General features: G+C 36.8%; 1 protein-coding gene across 1 annotated transcript; it reads right to left on the bottom strand.

The window, feature by feature from the left end:
* Nucleotides 1-2,317: 2,317 nt before the first annotated feature.
* Nucleotides 2,318-12,299, bottom strand: LOC132109729 (E3 ubiquitin-protein transferase RMND5B-like). The gene is made up of 9 exons (XM_059516038.1): nucleotides 12,065-12,299; nucleotides 11,247-11,389; nucleotides 10,735-10,872; nucleotides 10,498-10,598; nucleotides 9,961-10,127; nucleotides 9,591-9,756; nucleotides 8,863-8,965; nucleotides 3,622-3,776; nucleotides 2,318-3,156 (listed from the first exon to the last, which is right to left on the bottom strand). Exons 1-9 carry the CDS (start codon nucleotides 12,201-12,203, stop codon nucleotides 3,093-3,095), a joined length of 1,176 nt encoding a protein of 391 aa, XP_059372021.1. The 5' UTR covers nucleotides 12,204-12,299; the 3' UTR covers nucleotides 2,318-3,092.
* Nucleotides 12,300-18,641: the final 6,342 nt, after the last annotated feature.

Here is an 18,641-nt window from a genome sequence, read left to right as displayed (position 1 = left end):
AGACCTATAGGGCCCTTGGCGCGAGTCCACGAGGGCGCATTGAGAGGTATTTTTTGGACTCGATCGTCACGGCGGAAGTAACGGTCTGGTCTGGTTGCTTTTGCTTATGCTACATGGGCATTAGACAATATATACATGCTTATTTAAATAATATATACAGTTGTAATAATACATAATGTTCCATCTGAACTAAGAAAACAATTTTAACACATAATAAACGTGTGTGAGTTTCAGATGAATTTAAAGGTTTAAATATAAATACTAGGTTTAGATATGACTCAGTAAAGCCCTGACATTCGGTTCTATTTATTTAATGAATCATAATGCGATCGTATTATTCAACACGCTATTATTATGTTTGAGATATCAACCACTGGTCGATGACCATAATGTTTGTATAAACTGTAGGTAACAACTGGTAAAATGTACACCTAGGTCATAAAAACTGTAATGATACCTACACTTAAATATTTTATTCTCAGCCATGTCATCAATTGCTCTTGAGAGTAATCTCCTCCCATCCATTGTCTGATTGACATTTCGCAAGGATTCCTGGGTGTGTAGAGCCTGCATCTATGTGGGCTTCGCGAAAAACCGCTTCAAGGGTAAAATTACAAAAATTAAAAAATTAAGTCCACATGAAGTGCGCCATTTAGGACAGGGCCTATGGTAACACACTACGGTCTAGTAGACTTAACGGACACGTACACGCGGTGGCCACTTAAGTCCGCAAGACCGAAAGTGCACGATTGTTCCATTTGGGACAGAGCCTTTGTGTGCAAACATTGGAGGGTCTCAATTTCATTCAAGAAACCGGTGTTTCCATAGAAACTCACAGACGTCACTGTAAGGCGAAAACCTGTAAAAGGGTTGTGAGATTTAGAGTGAGATCCTTAATGGGAACATTTGCCCTACACTGTGATCACAGTTTCAAATGCAATTTTGACTGACAACGTTTTATTACAACGTCTGTTTAAAAAAAAAAACTAATAGTATAAACAAGTATTTCTAATTCCCATATATATATATCTCGATTGCCTCAGTTTAAGCCCTTACAGGTTCCCCAGTGAACTGAGGTTTCCCTCTTGTGGGAGTAAAGGGTCAACATCTCATTTAAAACAGTTTGCTATTGTTTTCGATAGTTTCAGTATGGAGGCATTTTTATGTTTATAATTTTAAGACAACACAAATAATACGCCCAAAATCACTGACACACAGCAATTGTTATTAACAGTTTTTATGTTTTGAAAGAAGTCTCATATGCTCATCATAGCTGCATTTATGTTGTCACACAGTAAAAAGAGCAATATTGTAAATATTACAATTTAAGATGATTCCTATGATTGTACAGCATCATGTTTCATTGATTTTCAGCAGCAATTACCCCAGTATTCAGTGTTTACTATTATCAGTATTGAAAACAGATGTGATGCTTAATATTTTTGTGGAAACCATGATACATATTTGTGTGTACTAGAGCCAGAGAACAAACTCAAAAGTTGAGTATAAATCTTTTTATTATTTAGATGCAAACATATTGTACTTTTTGAAGATCAATATTTACAATAGTTGCCTTGCAGATGTTAGCAGAGAAAGCAGAGTCATTACTCAATCACTGAATGAAAACTAAAACAAAAAAGCACTTCCTTAAACCCATGTTTTAACCCACAGTACTCTGCTTTGATCTTACAGATTGATTTCCAGGAGGTAATAAATGATTGTCTACTAAAAGAAAAAACAGACAATGTTTATTATGAGCACGTCACTGGCCACACAGCACTCCTACACACCTCTTGAAGGCTTTAAACAAGATGACGGCAAAAAAATAAATAAAATCAGACATCATTCGCCCAAGAACAAAGCTCTGCTGGTACATGCCTGACCTTCAAGAAAGTCAAAGAGCCAGGGAGGATTTAAAGAACATCCTGAGGGACAAAATATTATTCGACCGTCTCCCTTCACCTATACACATATAAACAGGGTGAGCTTTACATTCAGGGATGATGGGAAACACCTGGAAACTCTTGTCTTGATTGGGAACATTAAAACACAGTCAGTCTACCATCAACTGTACATTAATGGACATATAGTTTCAGTACGTTACGCTGGCAAAGGTTCAGTCGCTAAATGCAACGGTCTGCAGAGGATGCATTTCTCGAATCAACACATAGACCCGTTTTGATTATGGAAGTGGAGAAGCCTGGAGCTATTAAGTACATTCAACTCCATGATAAAACAGATTGTTTGTGCATTTAAATAAATTACATATGAAATAATACTAATGAAAAGTTATAGCATCACAAATCACTGCTGTATATTAATTAAAAATTATTATTTTATTTCTTTAAATACACAGAGCAAGACACATGGCTTGGACAAGGAGGTTTTCTCAGACATCAGACGGGTGCAAGGAACAAGATCACAATCTGCACAAACAAATCCTCAGATTTCTGATGAATATTCACACTGACACACTAATCAAAACGCCATTCGATCCAATTACGCCTTTACTATACTGGAAAGAGAGACGCGATTCATTTATAATCCACCAGTCCTTATGTCACTCTTAATATACACACTGAAAAGCCATTTCTACCATGTACACGTGTGAAGAATCCCCGTTCATGTATTTAAATGTGATCTCAAAAGAGGAAACCATGAATATATTCCGGCAAGAAGTCACCCACACAGATGCATCACGCCTATTCGCTTAATAAGAGTCACAAAGAAAGAAAAAGAGAGACGTTATACCATGGAAACTTAAAAAATACTCTGCAATTAAAACAAATGGAGAGGAAGCGAAATGCACACACATATACGTTCTTGTAAAAGCCTGTTCATACTAGGCTGTTAACAGACGAATGATCCGCAAATATCATTTTCCTTGTTAGGTACACTTACTGCCTCAGGTTCTACAGGTATGTTGCCGTGGCCATTGCCTCTGTAAACTAAAAGCTTTGGAGAGGGAGGTGTTTGTTTTGCGGGGGAGAAGCCACCACCGAAGGCTTGTCAAGCCTGTGAATGAGGATCATTCGAAAAGCGGCTCCAAGAAGCCTTTAACACGACTTTCAGCTACGCTCCGAAAAAAGACATCAGAAGAAGGCCTGTTTGGCATCTGAGGGATTCTGCTCCATTGGACAATATGGGCATTTAAGCCTGAGAAGAGAGAGTTTATGACATTGTAATGAAGGAATATCAACATTAATACTGCATAAAAGATTAATTTCCATACATTTATTTTGGCAACACTTTGTTTTACGGTGACCTTGTTACTATTGTAAACTAACCCAAGCAACTAACCCTTAAATAAATACATGTAGTTATTGAATAATACACCTCAGTTCTTATTTGTGTAATTATAATCTAACAATGTCACCTCAAAATAAATTTTATACAAGGCACTTTTATTAAATCATACAGTGTGTACCTGGCTTAAGTTAAGTTATTTGCAATCATCTGTCAATCAATTATGGCTACTAGTGCTAGTGCTGTAGCAACAGCTGCAGTCTGCACTTTAACCCTGGTTAAATAACCATCAGGCATCAGGTCTGGGGTCTGTTTGCTAGCACTGATTAAACTTTAAACATAATGTAGAATGTGATGCATATGTCAGAGTCTTACTTTCCAGCATTGGTGAGTTTGTTAAGCGCGTCTCTGGATATGACATGCCCACAGATGAGCTTCATGGGTGGATTGCTCTCTGATGTCTGCTGCCTCAGGATAGGACAGGCAAACACAGAGTGATACCAGCAGTTCTTCCCCAGATCTATTTCAATCTAAACACACACACACAAACAAACAAACAGCAGGGATGAACAGATGAGGCATTAATGTATTTAAAATGACCACACTTATTAATAATAATAATTAGCAGATATATCAGCAAATAAAAGTAGGTATCAAGCACCTATCAGACACGGAGCAATTAGTCAAGCCAGCTGCAATCAAAATCTTGATTAATTTGCATTTCAGTGTTTCTAAACCACGAACAGTCTGAATAGGGAAATGAACAAAAATGTCATTTATCATTCCTAATTTTGGTAATTCATTGGTTAATTTTGACAAATGAAAATCAGTTTCTTTTTTTTCATATCTTTGCTGGTATTGAATCATGAAAGTTCACCTAAAAAAGCACCTTGTGTTGGCTAAATAAATTTTGAAAACATGCTTCAGTTTATTTTGTTGTGTACTTAATTATTTGTGTTCCATAATTAATTATCAAAGTTTAAAAAAACAGAACGACCAAAGTATTAGTATCAGTAAATGTTGTTCTTATAAGTGATAAGGTGCATCCCTAATTATAATGTAAATGTTAAAACAATTCATGTAATTAACAGATTTCAACAAAACCTTTGAAATGTTTGAAAGCTTCAGAAAAAGGAACATCATTGAAGTCAAGTCAAGTCAAGTCACCTTTATTTATATAGCGCTTTAAACAAAATGCATTGCCTCAAAGCAACTGAACAACATTCATTAGGAAAACAGTGTGTCAATAATGCAAAATGATAGTTAAAGGCAGTTCATCATTGAATTCAGTGATGTCATCTCTGTTCAGTTAAATAGTGTCCGAAACTCCATCGGTGACAGAATGGAGAAAAAAACCTTGGGAGAAACCAGGCTCAGTTGGGGGGCCAGTTCTCCTCTGACCAGACGAAACCAGTAGTTCAATTCCAGGCTGCAGCAAAGTCAGATTGTGCAGAAGAATCATCTGTTTCCTGTGGTCTTGTCCTGGTGCTCCTCTGAGACAAGGTCTTTACAGGGGATCTGTATCTGGGGCTCTAGTTGTCCTGGTCTCCGCTGTCTTTCAGGGCAGTAGAGGTCCTTTCTAGGTGCTGATCCACCATCTGGTCTGGATACGTTCTGGATCCGGGTGACTGCAGTGACCCTCTGATCTGGATACAGACTGGATCTGGTGGCTACGGTGACCTCGGAATAAGAGAGAAACAGACAAATATTAGCATAGATGCCATTCTTCTAATGATGTAGCAAGTACATAGGGTGTTATGGCAAGTGTTCCCGGTTCCGGTTTACCTAATTAATGCAACCTAAAAATCGGATTTGGATATTAAAAGCATATTAGTATGTTATGTGTAAGCCAGGTTAAAGAGATGGGTCTTTAATCTAGATTTAAACGGCAAGAGTGTGTCTGCCTCCCGAACAATGTTAGGTAGGTTATTCCAGAGTTTAGGCGCCAAATAGGAAAAGGATCTGCCGCCCGCAGTTGATTTTGATATTCTAGGTATTATCAAATTGCCTGAGTTTTGAGAACGTAGCGGACGTAGAGGATTATAATGTAAAAGGAGCTCATTCAAATACTGAGGTGCTAAACCATTCAGGGCTTTATAAGTAATAAGCAATATTTTAAAATCTATACGATGTTTGATAGGGAGCCAGTGCAGTGTTGACAGGACCGGGCTAATATGGTCATACTTCCTGGTTCTAGTAAGAACTCTTGCTGCTGCATTTTGGACTAGCAGTAGTTTGTTTACTAAGCGTGCAGAACAACCACCCAATAAAGCATTACAATAATCTAACCTTGAGGTCATGAATGCATGGATTAACATTTCTGCATTTGACATTGAGAGCATAGGCTGTAATTTAGATATATTTTTGAGAAGGAAAAATGCAGTTTTACAAATGCTAGAAACATGGCTTTCTAAGGAAAGATTGCGATCAAATAGCACAACTAGGTTCCTAACTGATGACGAAGAATTGACAGAGCAACCATCAAGTCTTAGACAGTGTTCTAGGTTATTACAAGCAGAGTTTTTAGGTCCTATAACACCTCTGTTTTTTCAGAATTTAGCAGTAAGAAATTACTGGTCATCCAGTTTTTTTATATCGACTATGCATTCCATTAGTTTTTCAAATTGGTGTGTTTCACCGGGCCGCGAAGAAATATAGAGCTCAGTATCATCAGCATAACAGTGAAAGCTAACACCATGTTTCCTGATGAGATCTCCCAAGGGTAACATATAAAGCGTGAAGAGTAGCAGCCCTAGTACTGAGCCTTGAGGTATTCCATACTGCACTTGTGATCGATATGATACATCTTCATTCACTGCTACGAACTGATGGTGGTCATATAAGTATGATTTAAACCATGCTAATGCACTTCCATTAATGCCAACAAAGCTCAAGTCTATGCAAAAGAATGTTGTGGTCAATTGTGTCAAACGCAGCACTAAGATCCAATAAAACTAATAGAGAGATACACCCACGATCATATGATAAGAGCAGATCATTTGTAACTCTAAGGAGAGCAGTCTCTGTACTATGATACGTTCTAAATCCTGACTGGAAATCCTCACATATACCATTTTTCTCTAAGAAGGAATATAATTGTGAGGATACCACCTTTTCTAGTATCTTGGACAGAAAAGGGAGATTCGAGATTGGTCTATAATTAACTAGTTCTTTGGGGTCAAGTTGTGGTTTTTTGATGAGAGGCTTAATAACAGCCAGTTTGAAGGCTTTGGGGACATATCCTAATGACAATGAGGAATTTATAATAGTCAGAAGAGGATCTATGACTTCTGGAAGCACCTCTTTTAGGAGCTTAGATAGTATAGGGTCTAACATACATGTTGTTGGTTTAGATGATTTAACAAGTTTTTACAATTCTTTCTCTCCTATAGTAGAGAATGAGTGGAACTGTTCCTCAGGGGGTCTATAGTGCACTGTCTGATGTGATACTGTAGCTGACGGCTGAATGGTTGCAATTTTATTTCTAATAGTATCGATTTTAGAAGCAAAGTAGTTCATAAAGTCATTACTGCTGTGGTGTTGGGAAATGTCAACACTTGTTGAGGCTTTATTTTTCGTTAATTTAGCCACTATATTGAATAAATACCTGGGGTTATGTTTGTTTTCTTCTAAAAGAGAAGAAAAGTAATCAGATCTAGCAGTTTTTAATGCTTTTCTATAGGATAGGTTACTTTCCCGCCAAGTAATACGAAATACCTCTAGTTTTGTTTTCCTCCAGCTGCGCTCCATTTTTCGGGCTGCTCTCTTTAGGGTGCGAGTATGCTCATTATACCATGGTGTTAAACTGTTTTCCTTAACCTTCCTTAAGCGTAAAGGAGCAACTGTGTTTAAAGTGCTAGAAAAGAGAGAGTCCATAGTTTCTGTTACATCATCAAGTTGTTCTGAGGTTTTGGATATACTAAGGAATTTGGATACATCAGGAAGATAACTTAAAAAGCAGTCTTTTGTGGTAGAAGTGATGGTTCTACCATACTTGTAACGAAGTAGAATTTACAATTTTGGCTATATGAAGTTTGCACAAAACTAAATAATGATCTGAGATATCATCACTTGGCTGCATGGTTTCTGTCAAACAGCACATCTATATTATGATCAGTGATCATATTATTTACAAAAAGTGTTTTCGTAGAAAGGGATCTGATATTCAATAAGCCAAGCTTTATCATTTGTTTATCCATATTGCATCTGTTTTTTACTTGTTGAACCTCAATTAAATTGTTAATCTTAACTTGGTTTGGACGTTTTTTTTTTTAGTTCGGGGAACAGACACAGTCTCTATAGTGTGATATCTAGGTGAAAGAGTCTCTATGTGCTGAGAATTAGCTGACCTCTGTGACGTGAGGCAGCTAGCAGACGGTCGGTTTAGCCAGTCTGTCTGCTTCCTGACCTGGGCCCCGGTTAGTCAAGTATAAACACTAAGACTATTTGCCATATTTCTAGAGAGAAGAGTGGCGCCACCCCAGGAGGGATGAAGACCATCTCTTTTCAACAGGTCAGGTCTGCCCCAAAAGCTTGTCCAATTGTCTATGAAACCTATGTTATTCTGTGGGCACCACTTAGACATCCAGCCATTGAGTGATGACAATCTGCTATGCAACTCGTCACCACGGTAAGCAGGGAGGGGACCAGAGCATATTACAGTGTCTGACATCGTGCTTGCAAGTTCACACACCTCTTTAATGTTATTTTTAGTGATCTCCGACTGGCGAAGTTGAACATCATTAGCGCCGGTATGAATAACAATCTTACTGTATTTACTTTTAGCATTAGCCAGCACTTTTAAATTTGCCAAGATGTCAGGCACTCTGGCTCCCGGTAAACATTTGACTATGGTGGCTGGTGTCTCTATATTCACCTTCCATACAATAGAATCACCAATAACTAGAGCACTTTCATCAGGTTTCTCAGTGGGTGCATCACTGAGTGGGGAGAACCTGTTTAATGTTTTGATCGGAACAGAAGAGCGGTGTTTTGATCCACGACTATGCTGTCTCACTGTCACCCAGTTGCCCTGCTGCAGGGGCTCTGTTGCCGGAACCGAACAATGTACAGGAATCCCTGAGCTAGATGCATCCAAAGCCATATCTAGAGCCCTAACATTCTTACTGTCCTCAAATAAAGTTTGGATGCGTGTCTCTAATTCTGAAATCTTCTCTGTCAGCCTAACTATTTCCCTGCATTTATCACATGTGAATCCCTCATCTGCAACAGAGATAGATAAACTGTACATGTGGCAAGAGGTGCAAATAACAATAGCAGGAGAAGCCATTACTCACCGTGCTTGATGAACTTGTGAAAAACTGGAGCGAGAGAGAGGAGAGGAGAAAAGAAAACAGCGATAGGTTCGAATGAAAACGCTAATGACAAACTAACGAGTGCTAACACTTTGCAGGTGTACTGCACTCACGGATATAAAATAAAAGTGAACGATCAAAATTAATCGGATAAGATTGATAGATAATATCAGAAATATGGTGTGAATTAAGTTATATTTTATCACTTTAAAAAAACAGAGTGATAGTAAGATAAAGATTCTAGAGAAAATAAATAAATAAAAATGAATAAAAGCATTAAAGGGAAAGTAAAGAGACCTACTGGCAGCTCATCCTTATGCGTCCAAACACCACTGCACTGTCTCTGTTCAATAACCTGTTTGATGTTCATGAGCACCGGCAGCGCCATACAGCCGGACGCAAAACTGAGGGAGGATTCAGTAATTAAACAATCATTCGTCATTCACTCAATACAAAAAAAAAAAAAAAAAAAAAACATGCAAGTCTTAAACATCTGTCAATCGATTAATTTAAATCTAATTAACTATATGGTATTCCAAATAAAAAAAATAATGTTCTTTTTTGCAGTTTAATATGAACCCTTAAAAAAAATTTAAACTGAAAACAGAAATTTTCAATAATTGTAATAATTTTACAATATGACTGCTTTTTACTGTATTTTTAATTAAATAAATCCCATTTTAGCAAGACAAGTGGCTTTTTTCAAAATCAAACCAAATTTTTTTTAAGGGTACATTATGCAGACGAATAAAACACTGAATAGACATTGCAAAAAGTGGCATTTCAAGTTAAAACTTTGAAATATTTGAATTTTAAAAGCATGCCTTGAGCCTCCTGTGTTTTATTCCTCTCCATGGAGCACCATGTAAAACTTTCATAAAACTTCAACACATTAATGAATTGAGTAGTTCCTAAAATAGCTCTGTCATCTATTTAATAATTGGTTATGGACCATATTGCAAATCCTACAGGACCAGTAGAAATCTTAGGACTTGTAAAAGCAGAGTGTAGCAGAGCTTTTTTTCAGACCTGACACTGAGTGGGGACTCCACAGAGAGTCCAAGAAGAGAGCAAGCATCTCGTGTGAAGATGTTACAGATGTCTGCCCACTGATCCGTCTCCAGCAGACTGCGGTACGGAGAGTTCTCAATCCCGTGGCGGAGGTACACTAGACTACCCATTAAGATCTGAATATCTAGTGAGCACACACAAACAAGGCTCAGACGTCATCCCAGACTTTAGTCATAACATTGAGTCAGGTAGTGTAATATAGAACGAAATAACTGCATCAATGATGTTATTGGTAAAACAGCCTCAATGGTGCTTCAGTTCCACCCCTATGTTTACAAAACTAAAGCCTAGTTGTGGTTCATGAATTCTAGCCTGAACCTTTCCTCACCTCTCTGATGCTGCGAGGCAAACGGTTGGAAATGCCGTGCGTACTGTAAAGCTTCCTGCTGTTTGCTGATGCCCCCGTTGAGCAGGCTGATGAAGTAGAGTCTGTGGAGCTTGAACTCAAGGGTGCTGTTTAGATCCAGCAGCCGCTGACGGTTTGTCACCGCCCACCTACCACAGCAATTATACAACCAAACAAACAATTACAATGAGTAATCTTAAATCTACAATCCACATATTTAAGCCACGCCCAATCAAATTCACTGTTCTAAAAAAAGACAGAGGATGTGGATAAATACACCATCCAAAGGTTTAGGACTCATTAGCTCATTATTATTATTATTATTATTACAGAAATCTTTTCTGATATTATAAATGTCCTTATAGATATGTCACGTTTGATTGATTTAATGTGTCCTAGCTGAGCAAAAGTATTTCTTAAAAAAAAAAGAAAACTTTACTGATCCCAAACTTTTGCAAGGCTGTGTACACAAATAAAAATAAAAGCGAGAAGTAGAAAGCAAACGGATGTGATACTTACTCTAAAGCTGGTCTGAGATCTTGTGTTCTTAAAGCCTCTAAAATGCGGTTGAGCTCCAGAAATGGCTGTTTCATGCTCATGTCAATTACTACACCAGACTCCTGTCAAGTCAGATTAACACACTACATGTTAGTGCTGGGGTCAAATTGTCAACAAAATACACAAGCTAAAAAACTCACAACAGAAATGCTCACTCATATTTACAGTATTTATTGATAATACAGAAGAAAAACCTACTTGACAGAGATCCTCTGCAACACTCAGCATGCCTTGTCGATAAAGATGTTCTACGATGGTTTCACTGAGATATTTCTGCCTCTCTTGAGAGTCCCAGACATTCTCAGCTACAACTGCACTCACCTCCGCATCAAAATTCTGTGCAAGAAAACAGCATTTAAAAGAAACATATTAGACAAAACTTTGAGGTGATTGATTTACTAAAATAAATTAAATCACAAGTCAAATTTATCATCAAACAGGTACACATTTCACTTTTAACAGACAGAAAATATAGAGGAAAAGAGAGGAAGACCTCTCTTGAAGATATTTATTCAGACAAACATAATATATTTTATCCTTCACTAGTACGTATTTTTGTTTTTATTTTAAAATGAACATTTTATTTTCTATGATTTAAATATTTATCATAAACAACCCCCAGTTTAGGAAACTCTAAGATAAAATGTTGTTAAATTGAATGCCCATTTAATACTTGATTAAATTAAACAATTAAGTTTGCAAATTCTTACTCTGTCAATTGCTTTGCCCACTTTTGACACACTGCCATGGATGTCCTTGTGCCTGGAGGCAAGCATCTGCACGGTTTCTTTGATTTCCTTGCAGCACTGGGCCATTGTTTGATGGAGCACTGACAAATCTGCATCTTGAACACCTAGAGTTGAAATGGAGTATGATGAAATATAACAACTCGGTGAACTTTGATCTAAACAGACATATGCTACTGTGACTCATCTCTGTAACGGAGTTATGCTTATATAACCATCTACAAATCTAACGTGTGGGCTAGAGGTTATACAGCTAAATGCAGTTTTTCCTGTGTTTTTGTATGTTTGTTTGCACTGCAGGCTTTTATTTATGCAGGCATCTAAAGTACACCTATTGTTCATGACTTAACATCACTGAATTGGCTTTTTTCAAAGCTGTAAAAGCACTTGGTTGACTTCCTCCTCCTCCTCTTCTTTAGACTTGTTTTCATGTACAAGCACTGACTTGTGAATCACTCTCTCACACAAGCTGACAACTGATGACATGGAAAAAAATTTAAATTCAACTTTTTCATCTCAAAAGTCAGAATTGAGAGATAAAGTGTGAGAAAGCTGCAATTGCCTTTTTTATTAATATTTTTTATTCTATGGCAGAAACAATATTTCATATTGTCCAGTTTCTTTATACTCATTTCTGTCACGTGTGCCATTCAAATCTCCAAGCCTTCACTTCATCCATTATTCGTGGCTGATATATTACCTAAAGTATAGAAACCAAACTACTAGATGATCATATTGCACCAAAGCCCAAAATTTGGTGTTCAAGTGGATTCTAAGCTCACCATAGGCAACCAATTGACTTCTCAGCTCACAGACGTTCCTCAGGAGTTCATCCAGCCTTTCTTCTGACTGATGTCCATATGTGACAAACCTGTGTAGCACCTTCTCCAGCTCTCGTTCCACACAAGCACACTGCTCCATCAGCACAGCGTTACAGCTTTCACACACACACACACACACTCTCACTCACACACACACACACAATGTCCTGCAAAACAGGAAAACATAGAAATCAACCTCATGTACAGATCGCAATACTACTACCTTATAAACCCTGCATAAATCTTCTGTTCTTCAGTTGGTCAATTCCAGGTATTAGTGGGGGGGGGGGGGGGGGTCATAATTATAACAAATTTGTCAAGGTGCGCAAATACTCTGGTTTGGTCAATCATGACACACAGTGAATTACAGCAGAATATAAGTTTAACTGTGTTTTGATAAATTACTAGATTTTAACCAAGCATTTCAGAGAAGCTTATTTGTCAAATTAATTTGTTAGAATCATATTTATCGTCTGAATGGTCCTCACAGCTAACAACTTGTTTGTGAGACTTGAGGGCTGATTAAATAAAGCCAATGGGTCAGTAAATTATTTTTAGAGATAAGAAGATCTGATCATAAATCTGAGCCAAAAGTCTGACTCAAACAATAGAACAAAAAATAAATAAAAGTCTTAGGGTTCCTACATTTTAGACATACAATACCTATCAATATGTCATTTTAAGGTTAGCAGGCACTCATAGGATATAATTCCAAGGACTTAGGCTAAAAAGCCTGTTGTCATAAATAAACAGCCTAAAATGACTGAAATACTTTGTACACAACTAATCCTAACTGGAATTAAATGTCGCTCTAAAATGCAATACTTTATTGACGCATAATTAATCAGTCATAATGAACTCAGAATGAATATAAACATGAATAAACGTCCTTGAACTTTTCAGTTCAAAACAAACATTGGCTAAATAATGAGGCAAAATAGCCATCAGCTATTATTCCCAAATTGTTTTAACTGTTTAAATAATACACTGCAAATAAATGTATGTCTAACTAAAGAAAACTGTAATAATCTCTAAACTTGTGCGTTGAAATGAGCAACTGTAGGATCAAAACAATCAGTTAGCTTGTTAGCATAGCCGGCAATACATCTAAGTTAGCCATAAGAACGAGTCTAAAATTCAACATGCACTTTGACACTAACGAAGCTATTAAAGCATGTCACTCTAGTGCTGACCTCGAGCGAATTTTAGAAGGTTATATCAAACGCGTAAATTAAATAACACATGATGTTCTTGCCTGTTTTGACACCACTTCTTCTTCTTCTTCTTCTTCCTTGGGTTTTTAAGGCAGTTGGTATCCAATATGTTACATTACTGCCATCTGTTGTCTATTATCATGTCACTTTTTTATTATATTCTTTTTTCCAGTCCAGTCCTCTTTAAAAAATAAAACAAATATTTCTTTCCTTGCTCACTCTTTCCACATCCTAATATACTTTTTAAATTGTACTGTCCTATACCAATTTCTTGTAAGCTATATTTCAACTCTTGTCTTTCTTTTATAAATTTCCTGCATGACATAAAAATGTGACTAATTGTTTCTTCCTCTTGGCATTCATCGCATTGGCCTGTGGGATGTTTTCCTAACATATGAAGAGTTCCACTTAACTTACAATGCCCAATCCTAAGTCTTGTTATTACCACTTGTTCTGTCCTTCTACTTGACATCTCTCTTATACTGCCTACTTTATTTTGAATCATGTATAGTTGTCTTCCTTTACTTTCATGATCCCATTGATGTTGCCATATTTCCATTATCTTTTTCCACACTAGACTCTTCCCTTCTGATTTTGACAATTTAATTTCCATGTCAACATGTTCTTTTTTTGTTGCCTTTTTTGCCAATTTATCAACTTTCTCATTTCCCTGTATGCCCACATGTGCTGGTATCCACATATATGTTATATTTTTCCCTTGTCTACATACCCTTGAATTTAAACACAAGATTTCATATAATATTTCTTGATGACTACTAGCTTTTCCAGTCTTCATACTCATAAGAGCTGATACTGAGTCACTGCATACTAGAATGTTAATATCCCTGCATTGTTCAATCCATTCTAATGCAACAAGTATAGCACATAATTCAACTGCATAAACATTTATGCTGTCAGATGTTCTTTTGCTAATTCCTATCTCATATTTAGGGATGTATACCGCAGACCCTGTCGCATCTGTTTGTAGGTCCTTTGACCCATCTGTATAAATCTCCGTATTGTCCTTATACTTGTTCTTATATTTAAAATATTCATTGATTATATCTATATTTCTGTTACAACCTTTAATTACTAAAAGCTCTAGATCAACCTTCGGAATTTCCAATGTCCAAAATGGCTTAACAGGCCATAACACAGTATTAGCAAATCTTTTATTATACACTTCCATTTCTTTTGCAATTAAATCAGCTGTCCAGCCAAAACTTTCTTTCTTTCTTCTCTCCTTTTCCCAACACTTTTGTAATACCTTTTTTGTTGGATGACTATCCTCATGCCCTCGAAGATTTATCCAATAGTTTGCAGTCAGTTGTTTCCGTCGAAGCCACAATGGCATTTCACCTCCCTCCACCTGAAGTGCACATACTGGAGAAGTTTTAATTGCCCCTAAACATATTCTTAAGGCACACGCTTGCACAATATCCAATTCAGCTAATGTTGTCTTTGCTGCTGACCCATACGCAATACTCCCATAGTCTAATTTAGATCTTATTAAAGCAATGTATATATATTTTAAAGCTGAAACACTTGCACCCCACTCCAACCCAGCAAGACATCTCATCACATTTAGCACTTTCTTACATTTATTAACTGTATACTTTATATGTTCTCTCCATGTTAGTTTTGTGTCAAAGTATATTCCCAAGAAACGAAAACATTCTACTTTCTCTAACATACTTCCATACATTTCCAGCTTAATTTCCTTATTCTTCTTTTTATTTGTAAAAACCATTACTTTTGATTTTTCCACTGAAAACTTAAATCCCCATTTTAATCCCCAATTTTCAACTTGATCAATTCCTTCCTGCATCTTCTTTAAAATATACTCAACATTTCTACCTTTCTTCCATATAGCACCATCATCTGCGAATAAAGACCTCCCTATATCCCCTGGAAGATTTAAATAAATATCATTAATCATAATGGAGAATAAAGTTGGACTAACCACACTTCCCTGTGGTGTTCCATTTTCTACAACATATTGCTTTGATAAATCTACCCCAATTTTCACCTGTATATTCCTTCTATTTAAGAAATCCATAATCCAATTAAACATTTTCCCTCCAACTCCCATTAAATGTAATTTGATTAAAAGACCCTCTTTCCACAGCATATCGTATGCTTTCTCCACATCAAAGAATACTGCTACTACAGTTTCTTTATTCACTTGTGCCTTCCTTATTTCCTACTCCAAAATGATCACAGGATCCATTGTATTTCTTCCTTTTCTAAAACCACTTTGACATCTAGCCATTTTATTTCTACTCTCTAAAAGATATATTAGTCTTTCATTTATCATACGTTCCATTATCTTACATATATGCGATGTTAATGCAATTGGTCTGTAACTACCAGGATTACTTGGATCCTTTCCAGGCTTCCTTATTGGAATAATTATTGCCTCTTTCCAGCTTTGTGGAAGTCTCCCTTCCTCCCACACCTTGTTGTATAAATTTAATAATTTCCCCAAACCCTCTATACTTAAATGTTTTAACATACTGTAGCACACTTCATCTTTCCCTGGAGCCGTTTTCCCTGACCTATCCAGCGCTCTCTGCAACTCTCCCATGCTAAAAGGAGCATCTTGCTCCTCATCCCCATTATCTTTCCTGCATATCACATCCTTATACTGCGCTTTTGTTCTTTCTATTGCTACTCTTCCTTCCTCTGACAAGTTATTAGAACTGTTTATACTAACAAAACGTTTTGCCATCATCTCTACCTTTTCTTTATTTGTTATCGCCTTCTCATTTCCTTCAGTCAGAACTGGATAATTCCATTCTCTTTTATCCCCCCCCATCTTTTTAATCATTCCCCATATTTCACCTATTTGAGTTGTATTTCCTATTGTGTCACAATAAGATTTCCAGAATGTTCTTTTTGTCTGTCTGATTATCCTCCTAACTATTGCCTGTGCTTGTTTATACTGAATCAAATGATCATAATTATGTGTTCTTTTAACTAATCTAAATGCTTTGTTTCTATTTTTCACTGCTTCTTTACATTTTCCATCCCACCATGGCACTACTTTCTTTTTACATCTTCCTTTACTCTTGGGAATGGATTCTGCTGCTGCTGATATTATACCTTGCTTAATTTGATTATCTAATATTTCAACACTAACTTCATCTTTAGTTTGCCTAAACAACCTATCACTTTCCTCCTGGAATTTTCCCCAATCAGCTTTCTCAAAAATCCATTTTCCACTTGCTTCCCCAATACTACATACTACCTCTATATTTATTTTACACCACACCGGATAATGATCACTGCCTATTGTGCCATCCTTATGCACTGTCCAATCACATCTTGCTGCAATTTTATTTGAAACTAATGTGAGATCTAATACTGATTCTTTTCCAGTGTTAACATCAATTCTTGTACCTACACCATTATTTAAGCACACTAAATTCTTCTCATCTATCATTTCTTCTATTATTTGACCATTGTAATCACTTTTTTTACTCCCCCACAAAGTATTATGTCCATTAAAATCCCCACACCATATAATATTATTACAATTTTGTCCCTCTATCTTTTCTAGCTTAGTTTTCTCTAGTCTTTTACAAGGATTATAATAATTACAAATCACCAACTCTCTCTTTCCTGCCCATACTTTCACTACTACATATTCTTGTTCATTTCCCACTCCTAAGATTTTATACGGTATTCCTTGCTTTATAAATGTAACACACCCTCCTCCTCCCCCCTCCCTTCTATCATACCTTACCGCCACATAATCATATAAAACAAAATCCAATTGAGGTCTTAACCAAGTTTCTTGAATGCACACTATCTCTGGTTTTTCTACCCTACTACCAACAAATTGCTTAAAATCCTGCCCATTAGCTAAGAGACTTCTCGCATTCCATTGTAAAATCAGCATTATTAGGATTAAAAACCTAATCATGATGCCTCCTGACTTGCTTGCATCCTGAGTTCATCATTTATTTCCTCCCACTTCAGCCCTATCATGTCCAAATGGTGTTCTGCCGCTTTCACAATTACTTGAATTCTTTCTGTTTTTGACTTAATCTCATGTGTTGCATTAATTACTCCTGCAATGAATGTGACCAGTTTCTTTTTTTCTATCCATGCTTTCCTCATCCCTTGCTGATCATCCATTTCCTCTTGTCCTTTATTCACTCTTCCCTCTATATTCTGATTCCTCTGTCCATTCATCTTAACTGCTTCAGCATATGACACCTTCTCTTTTAGTCTTATCTTCTGTACCTCCACCTCTTTTTTAAGTGCTTCACATCCCCAGTATGCTACACTATGATTTCCTCCGCAGTTACAACACTTAGGTTTTGTTCCCTCACCACACATCCCATATTCATGTTCACCTCCACATCTAGCACACCTTCTTTTCCCCTTACACATTTTAGCAGTGTGCCCAAACTCCTGACAGTTGTAGCATCTCATTGGTTTCTGTACATACTCTCTCACACTATATCTTACATATCCAAAGTATACCTCTTTAGGCAACTCTTTCTCCTCAAATTCAATCAGTATTGACTCAGTGTCCTTTTTCTCTATTCCTTTGGTCAATCTTTTGACACTTTTCACTGTGAATTTATTCACTCTCATGTTTTCCAGTATTTCTTTATTATTGATATTAATGGGAATCCCATAAATCACTCCTTTACCTCCGTTATCTCTCTTTTCTCCAACTTTTACAACCCTCTGAACCTTAACTTTACCAATATATGTCATCCTTTTAGCTTTGTCTAACTGGGTCCCATTTTCACATCCAATTAGCAAATTCCCATCTCCTAAAATCCTTGCATATTTCACTTCCCCAATCTGATTCTTGATGATTTTTGTTAATTTAATCGGGTCAATTTTCTTAACTCCGCCTTCTTCTTCAAATCTGACAACAACATTCAATATTCCTTCCTTTACTGTTTTTTCCCCTTTTCCACTTTCATCACTTTCTGATTCTCCAATGCTAGATGCATGATTTTTCTTTCTTTTCCGACTCTCTCCCTTCTTTCCCTTACCAGCACTTTCCCATTCATTTAGCTTCCTCTCATCTTCCTCACTACAAGCCATGTTATTACTCTCACTGTCAGAGTCATTTCCTACCATCTCCTACGGATTGCAAGAAACTCCGTGAGACCACCGTTCCGGACCTATACAGGCCGTCGGTCGATAATCCCACTGCAAATTCCTCACACAACCCTTTTCCCTTCTTTTTATTTATTTATTTAAACTGTATTTATATTACCTTTACTTCTCAGTCCTAGTCTTTCCTCCTAGTTATTTGTCACAATGTTTGCCTCCGTGTCAGTCCACGTCAGAGT

This window comes from Carassius carassius, chromosome 29 (assembly GCF_963082965.1).
Source record: "Carassius carassius chromosome 29, fCarCar2.1, whole genome shotgun sequence".
Taxonomy (NCBI): domain Eukaryota; kingdom Metazoa; phylum Chordata; class Actinopteri; order Cypriniformes; family Cyprinidae; genus Carassius; species Carassius carassius.
This window is presented reverse-complemented; position numbering and strand designations above follow the sequence as displayed.